We start from the raw sequence: 12740 nt of genomic DNA, 5'->3' as shown, positions 1-12740 counted from the left end.
CAAAACTACGCACACCCACACATTCCTTCAAGTAAAAGACAATTCTAATTTGTTTTTTTTTTTTTTTTTTTTTGATGGGAAGTACAAGCCAATTACTTGATGAAGCACAGTACTTACTCTCCGCTTAATTGCCCTTCAGCCCTAAACCAACCTTTACCATTTAAACCCCATTAATTAGCTTGGGTGCCCTTCAGCCCCAGCACCATGCCAAAAGTCGAAACCATCTATCTAACCGAGCTAGCAGGTGAAATTTGAACTCTTCAGAATGATTTAACAAACCTTTTTCGAAATAAGAAAACAAGCTTTTTCCCTCCGTGGAGTGCAGACTGCAGAGTAGCCAAAACCCAAAAAAAAAAAAAAAAAAAAAGCTCTGGTAACTTCTTGCTCAGCTGGGCGTTATCTATCCAACGGTGTTGTGGAGTTTGGTACTCTCATGACTCATGAGAGACTCTCCAGTCTCCGATTCCCATGATGTTGCTGCGCCCAGGGGTTTGACGTTATCAATCTTAGTGTTATTTTGTTTTTGTTTTAATTTATACCACATCAGATGTTGACAGATTATTTATTTATTTTCATTTTTTCCTTTCTAACATTTGAAGAGTATGGATATGGTACATTTTCTGTTCTTATTAGCATTGAATCGGAGATGGTCCTGAATCATGTACCATAATATGGTAGTAGTTACTTTTGTTCTAAAAAGATAAAAGAAAGAAAAGTTTACCAATTCATTGTGATCATGTGGTATTTAACTGTTCTTTTTAGAAGAAGCTATTTATAAATAATTTGACTGGAGATTTTTTTTTACTATTCCATGGAGTTTGTGATTCCTTAAAATTGCCAGCAAACTTGGTATTGGTGTCCGTGTCACTTTCAATAGTCAAATCTTCCTTTTCTGTAAATAATTGAATAATATTGATGGATATGGCTTTGGCATAGGCTGTGTACAGAATCATTGTGAGCTTCAATGGAAGGGTGGTGTTAAGCTATTAAGAAACGGTAAATTTAATCTATAAAAGATGAGTATTTTATTCTTATACTATAAAAAAAAAAAAAAAAAAAAAAAAAAAAAAAAAAAGCATTGTATCTATTTCATTTTAAGCTTCAGGAAACTATTCACAGTACTTTAAGATATTTTATTCTCTATATTTTCATCTCTATGATCTAGNTATTTTTTGGTAAAATTTTGAATTTTATGGCAATGATATTTTTTGGTTAAATAAGTATATAAAATTCATTACAATATCAAATAAAAATACCATTGCGATAAAATTATGATGTGAGTTTTTTACCTGAAGTGATACAAATTTTACTTGAGTCCGGACGCAACTGTGGAGCAGAGCTGTAGAGTGCAACCAGTTCAGCCGAAATGCAAGACACTCTCAATGGGGAGGGATGGGTAGATAATATATGAGAATAACTCGACTCTATGGATTTCGAGTATTATTTATAACTCGATTAATACAATATCGAGTTATGTTCAAGCCTTGTACCGTACACCTGACACCAAGACAGGAGGATAGACAGATGTTGAACAAGCGCATAACTCGATAGCTGTATAGTCGGTTATATAACTCAGTTTTCGAATTATCGAGTTTTTCAGAAACAAATTGCCACCATGGGAGTGCAAGTTCACACATAACTCGCTTATTTAATAATCGAGTTTTTCAATATAACTCGATTTTCGGTTTGTCGAGTTACAAAAGAGGGGCATTTCCCTATATAGTTTGCAAAAAAGGGCAGAAAGCTGCTATTTTTGCCCAAACAGGGCATTTCCCAATTTTGTCCCTCATTTTTGAAACTGATAATATGGTCATTAGTTGGACCCGATTGAATGAAACTATTGTTAGAATGGAAATGGCCTAACAAAAATTCAACGATATACATAACTAAGTAGATCTAAAATTTGCAATGATATTCATTCATCTTAGTATATATACATACCTTGTACATAAGGAAAATTTGTTTTTCCAATATCTTGTAGTTGGAAGCTTTCTCTATTGTTGTAAAGTACGATCTCTTACTAGTTGTAATTTGTATGGTATGGTTATCAATAAGAAATAGACATCACACTTGTCTTAAATAGTTATATATGTGGTTACGTTAGTGGTATGTGAAATGCTTTTTTGTTTTTTTTTTTTTTTTCAAGGGAATACAAAGGCATTTATCTAGTTTGGTCTTAATCAATTAATGATTTGGTTATAACAGAAGTAGTAATGGCCTTATTTTTTAAATTGCAAAAATTCAAAATTGACCCTCTAACTTTCAGTTTTTGTCATTTCAGTTCTTTAACTTTCAGTTTTGTCATTTCAATCATTTAACTTTCAATTTTTTTCAATGTAATCTTATGTTATAGCTCTATTAGTGTTTTCCGTTAAAGACTCAAAACGAAGCTCTTTTTTTTTTTCTTTTTTTTTTTTTTTTTTCAGAATTGCAGGAATTTTTCTTAAAAGACGATAAAAAAAATAATTTAAAAAAAAAAAAAAAAAAAAAAAAGAACCATGTTGGGACTGGGCCTGGAAGAGAACCATGACTTGCAAACTTTCTAAACGTGAGAAACACATTGGACATCCAAACGGTGGCCAATTGTTATGCCACACAACTGCAACTATGTTGCTCCCAAAGATCAACCTCTTCATAGATCGAACCACCCATGCCCATATGATAGCTTCTGGGTTCAAGCCATGTGGCTACATCCTCAACCGTCTGATGGATATCCATTGCAAATCATCCAATATTGCTTATGCTCTCCACTAGTTCAACAAAATTCCCAAACCAGATATAGGGGCAAGTAAGTCGTTGATTGCGCTCTACTACAGGGAATCTAAAGTTGGCTCAAGAAGTATTTGGTGGAACCCCACTCAGTACATGAGACACAATTTTTTTTTTTTTTGTTACTTGTTATTTTGTTTTTTAACAGCTTTTTTTAGAATTCCTTTAATTCTGAAAATTATTATAAAAATAAAAAAAATAAAAAATAAAAAAAGCCAAAACGGCGTCGTTTTGAGCTCTTAACAGAAAATATTAACGAAGATCTAACAGAAAACTACATTAAAAAAAATTGAAAGTTAGAGGACTGAAATGACAAAACTAAAAGTTAAGAGGACTGAAATGACAAAAGCTGAAAGTTAGAGAGTTAGTTTTAGATTTTTGGCTTTTTAAATTTAATGTATTTAGTGGTTAGGTTAGTGGTATGTCAAATTTTTTCCAGCAGAAAAAAAAAAAAAAAAAAGTTTTTTTTAATGAATTTCCATGGACATGTAAAAAAATTTTAAAAATAAAATTAGTGACTTTTTTAAGAGTAGAAAAATAATTGTTTTAATTATTTTATTCATAAATTTCATTGTTTAGTTATAAATATCTAAATTAAAGCATATGAATATATAAATGTAAAGTTAAATGTAAAGTTAAAACCATCCATGATGAAAATGTATAGACAATTTTTGTTATTTTTTATTTTGCATGAATTATTATTTACTTGTGTAGTTATAAACATCTAAATTAAGTAGATGAACTTTTTCAAAAAAAAAATTAAATAGATGAATATGTAAAATCCTCTCACACTTTTTTTTTTCAAGTTCATAAACTTTATAATAAACAACAAGAACAACAAAGGTTGGAGATCCGGATTGAATTAGAGCCAAGGCAAGTAAATGTTCAACTAAAATCTTATGAATAGAGACTTTGATTTACATCAAACCTTAGTTAAATTCCAGACCCCTTTTTGAAGAAACTTTCCAGGCCCTTTTTAGTATACTAGATTATGAATCTACGATTTCACTCTCTTCCACCTTTTTCTTACAACCAAAGTAGAAGGTGCCATTTCACATAGAGGTCATTTGTGGCATTTAAATTATAGACCAATAAAATGAACACCATATCTAACATAAACACCTAAACACTTTTTTTAAGATGATTTCCAGAAAAGAACCTTAATCAAATTATGAATATATAAAAAGTTTACAAATAACTGATGTTGATATTAATTACTATAATTTCAGGTCCTTTGAATTTTTAAAGCTATAAAGATTGGACTTTATGGCAGAGATAGGGCTGAGAATCAAGTTCCTTTTAAGAGATTTTAAAATTTAGGAAAATTATTTTGAAATTATATGAGAAATTCAGGAAAAAGAATGGTAATGATGGCTGGTGTAACTCAATGGGAGCGTAAAAACATTAAATGATACGCTTCAATTTTTAGATTATATAAATTAAATTTGTATTCTGTATTTCCACAAAAATATTCAACAGTGGTAATAATGATGAAGTAGGCTTACCTAGGTGATCAGTGAGGTTATCGTGTTGGCTTTCATGCTGAAAATTATGAATGGGTCACTTAATACCATAGTTAAGAAAAATAATTTGGACGGGTTAGAGTTATAAATGAATCAAATTGTTCATAAACAACTCAGATTTGACTCAAGAAAAAACTCATTCATATTTGTTTGTTTATAAACGAGTCAAGCTTGAGCCTTAATTTTTGGAGAGTCTAAGCCAAAAAAAAAAAAAAAAAAATTGTTCATTAACAATGTTGTGAACAATAGGGCTCAATAAAAAAAATAAAATAATACTAACTTAGACGGCTTTATAGGCTTGGTAATAAATTTGATTTGATCTTGAAAAATAAACTCATATTTTACTAAGCATTTAATTAATTGGGAGTATGGATCAAATTTTTAAACTAAATGAGCTTAATAATATACTTATATTGGATCTTCAATTCAAAGCTTGATATGCAGCTTGAGTTTGAGCTTGAGCTTGAGCTCAACTTGATTAATAAATTAAACCAAGCTCAAGCTTTTAGACATTCTGACAAGTTCAAACTCAAACATAGTTTATAGGCTTGGTTCAAGCTTAAGCCAAGGTTGAACATTTTATATTTATTGTTGAGTTGAGCTTAAATATTCAATACTTGATAAAACTTGATTAATTTACTGCAATTGACACATGACACAAAATTAGACAAGAGTTAAAATTTTTTTTTTTCTTAAATGTTCTCTCTTTTTCTTTGGTGGAGAAAAGTTGAAAACGGGTGGTAAGTGTCTTAATCTGATAATAAGAGAAAGTTATCATGGAGTGAACATCATCAGTTTAAATTCTACTGTATCTATAAAAAAAATTAATTTTAAAAAAAAAAAAATCCTATAGATTATGATATCACTCTACCGTAACATGCGTGAAAAATTGGAATGATATAGAACATCGTTTAACCTTCTTATGATATGGAACATTTTTGTTTGTCCTGACCAGTTGGCAGCCAATTTGCCAATGACCCAATCCTTCATCTTCTGCATATAAAAACCATAGAAGATAAAGATCCGTCCGTTGTTGTGACTTGTATTTGTATGGGAGACGTTGACATTCCATAAATTTTCCCGTGACACACAACCGTCCCAAAATAATGACACCAAACAAGCTAACTATTTATGAACAATTGGTCTCTCCAAAGCAAAGCAGTAGTCTCTATAGCACATGTTATTGGAGGCCCACTTCAAGATTTTCTTTCAAATATGCACCGAAAGCCTTATCTTCTATCCTCAGAAAACCCCAAAACAAAAACCATCACATTCCAATTTACCTACACTACATTACACCAACAGACACAAAGTAGAAACTGGGCATGGCATATTAATTACCAGGAACAGAATAGAGTACAAGAACTACAAAATGTAGCAATTAAAACTTTCTAGTGGAAGCTTCTAATCTACAGCTCTAGTAAAAATGGGTGGACAATACAATGCAAAACATATATAGCAAACAAAGTGATAACATGCTGAAAATGGGTGCTCTAAGGGTGTTTGATGATGAATGACTGGAGATTTCAGACGAATCAACGGCTAGAGGCATTCCATCGCTGTTGAGAGTGCACGACTGGGGATCGGAACCATCTTTGCTCAACATGATAGCTCGTAAGACTGCTGAAACTGTGTGAATGTATGCCGTTCGATTCTTGGCAAGGAGCCATGTCATACCCATTAGTTGACAATCTTTGTTCTGCATTTTGGTGGTCCTGTCCTCTGATCTGCTTGAATTGAAAGTTTTCTTCTTGTTAAGCTACAAAAAATTATTGTTTTAATTAGAAAACATCATTTATGACCACTGATTGGACAAACAGATGTTTGGTGAATGAAGTTCTAAATGACCAAAATTTAGTAGGTGCAACATCACAATCTATTTTAAAGCTGCAGATTCAGTTCTTTATAAAAGCTTATTCTTACAGTGAATTAAATCATCTAACCAACACGTATTTAACAACAGAAAAAACAATGAATATGTAAGAAACTAAGAATGTTGATGCTGTACTTTGGAGAACAGGGTTAAATTGTAGAAACTAGCTAAAAAATTTTAACAATGTCATTGCAATATGCCAAAAATTGATTAGAAACAGTTAGAAATTGGGAATTTCTTAATTATGTACAAATCTATCTTGCAATTCAAACTAATAATTAAAAATGATTAAACTAACAAACAATTAGATTAATTTAAAAAAAAAAAAACTAATTGTCAGGATAAATAAACAAAATGCATATTGAAAAGCTTAGTGAACTTGAAATTAACAACCAGATTAATTTGCCAATTAAAAATAAAAATAAAATAAAACCGTTAGAAGTACAAATCAAACAATAGATTGCACGCGTTTTTGTCACCTACTGTCAGCAAAACAGTGAAAAAGATGTGTAATAGGCTACGACGTATGTTGTGGATGAGATCTCATGAGTTTGCCTTTAGTTCCAAAGTTCATATTTGGTATGACAAATAATGCACTGTACAAATAAACTGTTAAAAATAAAATCGTACAAGAACACACTGTTAAGATTGCACAGAACTTGTTATTTATAATGAATGAAGTTTAAACTGGTTTTGGACCAATTAAAACCATTAAACATAGTATCCAATGTATAATAATTGATACATGTTTCAACCAAAAAAAGATAATTGATGCGTGCGTGTCTATGGACATATAAAATGCCACAATGTGATTGAGGTGTGTCTGTGGTAGACACACCTCTACCCCTCACAACTGGTAAGCGAGTTGTGTCCAAAGCATTATTGTCTACAGTTTTTGATTATGAAAAAAAACAAAAAAGTGTGAAACTAGCGGGTAATCCGATAAACAACCGTTAAAATAACAGTAGGCCTAAATTATAGATGCATTCCAACTCGCGTTTTAGCGCGTGTAAAAAACTACTCTTTTTTCATCCTTTTGTTTTCTCATTACACACTGAGTTTTTTTTTTAAAGGAAATTACATTGAAGCTGAAATGAGATACAAAACAATTCGGGGTTATATTTTATGAGACTATAATTTGAGGTATTTATTTTTTTTGATGAACTAATTTGAGGTATTTATTATTTCTATATTCTAGAGGTAAAAATATAGGCCAAACTTTGATTCTCTTTCTTTATCTTATAAAATTCATCAATTTTGGCAGCTCCTAGGTTTTAGATAAGGTAGTGTTGGTCCATCATCAAATGCTTCTTTTTGTTACCAAGGGCCAAGCCCGACAAACAATAGACTCGCTCTCATGGCGCGTCTAGAATAATTATACCTAAAGACTAGAGTTTGACACAGTAATCAAAATGAAGAAAAAGCAGGACAAACTTTCCCAAATACCAAACATTGAGAAAGACTCCTGAGTCCTAACCCAGAAAAAGGAGTTCATTCTCTTCAGCCATTGAAGTACAAATCAAAACAAACAAGATGGAACCAAAAAAAAAGAAAAAGAAAAAGAGAGAATGTTATGAAACAACTAACCAATTAGAGAAAAGAAGCACTTACCAGATAGAGACTATTCAAGCACTTAGAGCACCCACCAAGACCTGGGAATTCATTCACATTGGTGCTACTACTCAAGCAATCTTTCTCCAACCTCTTCACATTGTCATCCCCAACAAGCTTCCCTTCCTGGTTCACTGAAAAAGCTTCAGGACAACTCAATGGGTGTAACCTTATTCCACAATAACAGTACACCAAGTCACAAGTCTCATTGGGTCTTGTTAACTCAATCCCTCTTCCCTTGAGTGCTTTTCCCAAGTCCTCCACACATGTTTCTGAATCATCAGGCAGAAGTGGCATGTCATAGGATGGGGTGGTACTATTGGCTGTGCTGCTAACTCTACTTGCTCTTCCAAGGGCTGTGGAAGAGTAAGCTGAGTAGAGCCAAGCAGCAAGTACAGGACAGCATCGGCTATGATGGAGCTGACCATTGGGGGCACTACAAGCAGTGTTTATGCCATGGAAAAGCTCATCTGGGAGGTCTAATGGGCAACCAACTACATTGGATTGTTCAGGGAATGCAGGAATTGTTGCTTGTGGAGATGGGTTTGGGAGGAATGATTGGATTGAAGCCGGGTCCGGGTTGGGAAGACCCAGAAAAGTGGGCAAGAGAATTGAGAAGAAGAAAACTAAGAAGAAAGTAAAGAAAGGTGGGTTGGGGGACATTATTTTTTTGGTACAAAGGAAGGATCTTTGTTTGTTGTGTTTGTGAGAGAGAGAGAGAGAGAGAGAGGAAAATGCGGTATGTTGTGTGTGGGTTATTGCTTTTGCTTTTACTTTTATGATGTTGTGCGAGGGTGTGATATAAAGGTGTTGGTAGTGGTGACCTTGTGGGTGTTGGAATCGGAGCAAAGGTGCCAAAAAGAGTGGTGGGGTTGGGTGACTTTGGCTGTATTCTAGCTAGTTACAGTGCTGGTTAGATCTAAAGGTTAATTGTGGTACCTCTAAAGTTGTTGGGGATTAGTAATAGTATCATGAACAAATCATTCATGGGGAAATTAAAGTTTTGTTTACGATGCATAAAATGCAAGTAATTTACAGGTGCCTTTCTCAATTCTGGTTCCTTTTCGCGTGCAAGCTAAGTTTTTCGGTAGATTCAATAGGAAAATGGTTACAAAATAATGCATTTGTGTTAAAAATTATTTTTACTTTGTTGAAAACAGGAGGGCAAATTACACTATAACTCTCCTGGTATGACTGTTTGCATTATTAATTTTTCCTTTTATTGTTATAAACGTGACAAGTGACAAGTGAAATGATAGGGATAGAAAAATTAAAATGGTAGAAACACAGGAACATTGAAAGTGATGTGGGAGCATTTATCGCAATTGTCCATAGTAGTTATTAACCCATGATATTAAAAACTAAAAAGAGCACACGAAGAGATGTGGGTTCGAAGCAAGTTTATGCACTTACATATCGTTATCTTACCTTGTGATAAGTGTTATTCAAGCCCAAGGAGGGAGAGACACGTGAAACCAAAAAAAAAAAACTAATTAGTAATCGCGGTGGAAACTCAAGGAAAGGAAGATACATGTAAGGAACAACCGTTAAAACTATTCAGCCTAAAGTATAAACAGAAGGCTCACTTTCAAGAGAAGACAATACTCACTACTAACATACTTAGAAATCATTCTCTTGTAGTAATAGTTACTTAGTAGATTATCTCATAATTGTTAGGGTTTTAAGAGGTGTTCATGCTTATATGTGTTTGCTTGTAATCCTGCTACGTACACACTTTAATCTTGTTTGTACAAATTTATTGAAATTTGATTCAAGTTCTCCGTCGTTGAGCTCATTTGATTTGGAATATGTTTATTTGAACCAATTTGATGTTAGTGTGATAATCTAAGATTAAATCTAGGGATAATTACACTAAATCTACCTGTGGTTTTGCCCGAAATCACTTTGCCTACCCATAGTTTAAAAAGTGTCACTTTACCCACCTGAGATATGTTCCGTTTGTTTTCCGTAACCCACCTCTGTTAAAATCAGGGGTAAATAGGTATTTTTGCTCAAATTTTATGTCTCTCTCCTCCTAAAACAAAAACTAGCACAAAAATGCAAGAGAAATAAGATCAAAAAGTGGTATTGGTCTCTCTTTCAATTCACATAAATCTTGAACATGAAGAACATACTCAAAAAAATAAAACCCAAATCAATCTACACAAATAACAGAACAATACAATATTGATGAAATTCATAAATTAAATGGAAAGTTGTACCGAGCTCTATTGAACGAAGAAGCGCAATATGTCGCAATTTTGAATACATTGATGATGATGAAGGTGAGAAAAGGTAATCGAAAGCAACGGTGGTGATATTCTATTCACTCATCCCTTTCCCTGAGTCTCTCTCTTCCTCTTTTGGCTTTCTTTGATTCGGATTCGAAGAAGATTAAAATAAAAATAAATAAAAAATAAAAAAAAAAAAGAACATGACTTTGCTCAGTGAAAAAAAAAATTGAATGAAACCCAACAACAAACAATCACTGACCACAGACAATCAACAAAAGCCACAAAGCCATCAACAAAACAACAACATCAACATCGGCATTGGCATAAGTACACAAACACAGAACTTTGTAACCATCCGCCACCAATAAACCCAGAATTAGTGATTCCAACCAAAACCCCCAGTGATTCAAACCAAAACCCAGAATCATTGATTCAAACCAAAACCTAAAACTAGTGAGTCAAGCCAAAACCAAACCCAGAACTAGTGATTCAAAGCAAAACCCATAGAACCAAAACCCATAAACCTCCAAAGCGGACCCACAACAAAACCGAAATCTTCAAACTTCGATCCTAACTAAAACCCCCAAACCACTATGAATCCACCACTGCAAAGGCGAAGAGTGGAGAAATCTACACCCACCAAATAAAATATTAATTTTCACAAAACCCTCCATTTTGATCTTGTTTCTCTTGCATTTTTGTGCTATTTTTTGTTTTGGGAGGAGAGAGACATAAAATTTGAGCAAAAATACCTATTTATCCCTGATTTTAACATAGGTGGATTACGGAAAACAAACAGAACATACCTCAGATTGGTAAAGTGACACTTTTTAAACCACGGATAGGAAAAGTGAATTCGAGCCAAACCACAGGTGGGTTTAGTGTAATAAATTCTTAAATCTATTTACTGTGAACTTCCGAACCATTAACTGTTTATATGAATTAGGCTTTCAATTAATCTGTGTGCCATCTAATTTGCTTTCTTGAGATCCAATGGCATTGAACATAATTTGGAATTTAGCCCTAATATATACTTGATAACTTTAAATTTTCTTTACTTATTTCTTTTATTGTTAGTTGCATTTTCTACAAAAAGTCCCTTAAAAGGCATTTCCAAAACCTCACCCCTAATCTACGAAATGAAATCATCCATCAAACCACTACTAAAATTAATACGTATAATGATCACATTTTGTACTTAAAAGGGACTGTTTTGTGAAAAAATTGACAAATTTTGGACTGCACTTTTCCAATGCACATTTGCTAGCACACAATTGTGAAGCATGGCAAAGGCTTCTGATAAGGGTGATACAAACCCTAGAAATCATAAGAGAGATATCCAAAAGACTCATCTTTGAGGGTAGGAAAAGAGAGAACCTTTGTTTTGAAAAAACCAATCTATCCTCTCTTTCCCATCTCCTTCATTGTTTTGATTGAGAGTTTGTAAACACTTTCTTCACCCATAAACATAGACTTTGTGAGTGAGAGAAAGTTTATGGAAACTTGAGAAGCCACATTCAAATCCAATCTCTATTAGTGGTGTTTCCATTGGTGTTTGGTGAGATTTGCTTGCATTCTCTTTTATTTCCTTCACTCTACTATATTGTCATACTTTGTGCAATGTAGTTAGTTAGTATGCATAACCAAATTTGTTATACTCGATTTTTCTGAAAATGAAAATGTTGCCAAATTCTAAAAATAATTAACACTCCACTCTTTTCTATTAGGGGAAAGGTTTGTTTGGATTGTTTCACTTTCTTTTTTTTTTTCTCCAATATGTTAACTATATTAGACTATGAAAGTGATAAAGTTTCAGCATTTTACCATTCCTTTACTTTTCTTTATTTTTCTTGGCAGATAAGCAAAGACAAATTAAAAAAAAAAATGTTTAAGAAGAAAAAATTGTGAGGGAGAAATAAAGGACTAGAGAGTCTATATTGGTGAAAAGCATTACATGAGAATTATAAGTGGAATTTTGAATATGAAAAAATATAACACGGTTTATTCATATATAAAATATTTTAATAAATAAAAAAAGTGTTACGTCAACAACATTTTTAAAAAAAAATCTTAGGTATTTAATTATTATTGGTTTTAATTTGAACTTACCATTGATTTTTTTTCCCCACTAATAACAGCCAATAAAAACCTGTCAATTAGAATTTATTATGAAAATATTGTGGATATAACATTTCTTAATAAATAAACTCAACATAAAGTAAATGATCTCTTTTATGGGTAATCTATACTACTATTTAAATGGCGTCCAAGCCGTTTATACCATGAACTCTAAGTTTTGGATATCCCAAAATATCTCCTCCTTGCTCGCTTTAGATTTTTCAATTAAATAGGATAATTCATAAAATAAAAGCTTACAATTTAAAACCTCCCACTAAACACAAGTTCTCTGTAGTTTACAATCTCTTTATCTTTTATCCTTTTTAAAATTTAAACATATGCACCCTATTTTCCTCTTCATCTCTTATCAGTTTTTTAAATTTAAATAGACAAACTATTTGTTTTCTTGTATCTTCTATGTTCTCTTTTATTTTGAACAACAAAATCTCTAGGCATTCAGCAAACTTAAATTTGCCACAGATTTTCAGTACATGAAAAGAGATAAATGAATGGAAAATTACAATACTAAACCAATAATAATAATAATAAAGGCATCATCACACTCGCGAAATGTATGTGATGAAGCTAGTTTAACATTAAAAATATTAATAT

General features: G+C 32.4%; 1 protein-coding gene across 1 annotated transcript; it reads right to left on the bottom strand.

Annotated features, from left to right (window-relative positions):
* Positions 1–5596: 5596 nt before the first annotated feature.
* On the bottom strand, positions 5597–8687 carry LOC112038593 (uncharacterized GPI-anchored protein At4g28100). The gene is made up of 2 exons (XM_024071417.2): positions 7777–8687; positions 5597–6051 (listed from the first exon to the last, which is right to left on the bottom strand). The coding sequence occupies exons 1-2, from the start codon at positions 8437–8439 to the stop codon at positions 5710–5712; spliced, it is 1005 nt and encodes a 334-aa protein (XP_023927185.1). The 5' UTR covers positions 8440–8687; the 3' UTR covers positions 5597–5709.
* Positions 8688–12740: the final 4053 nt, after the last annotated feature.

The sequence above is a fragment of the Quercus suber genome, unplaced genomic scaffold (genome assembly GCF_002906115.3).
Source record: "Quercus suber isolate HL8 unplaced genomic scaffold, Cork oak 2.0 scaffold_196, whole genome shotgun sequence".
In the NCBI taxonomy this organism is placed as follows: domain Eukaryota; kingdom Viridiplantae; phylum Streptophyta; class Magnoliopsida; order Fagales; family Fagaceae; genus Quercus; species Quercus suber.
Note: the sequence above shows the minus strand (reverse complement) of the source record. Positions and strands in the feature narration are given on the sequence as shown.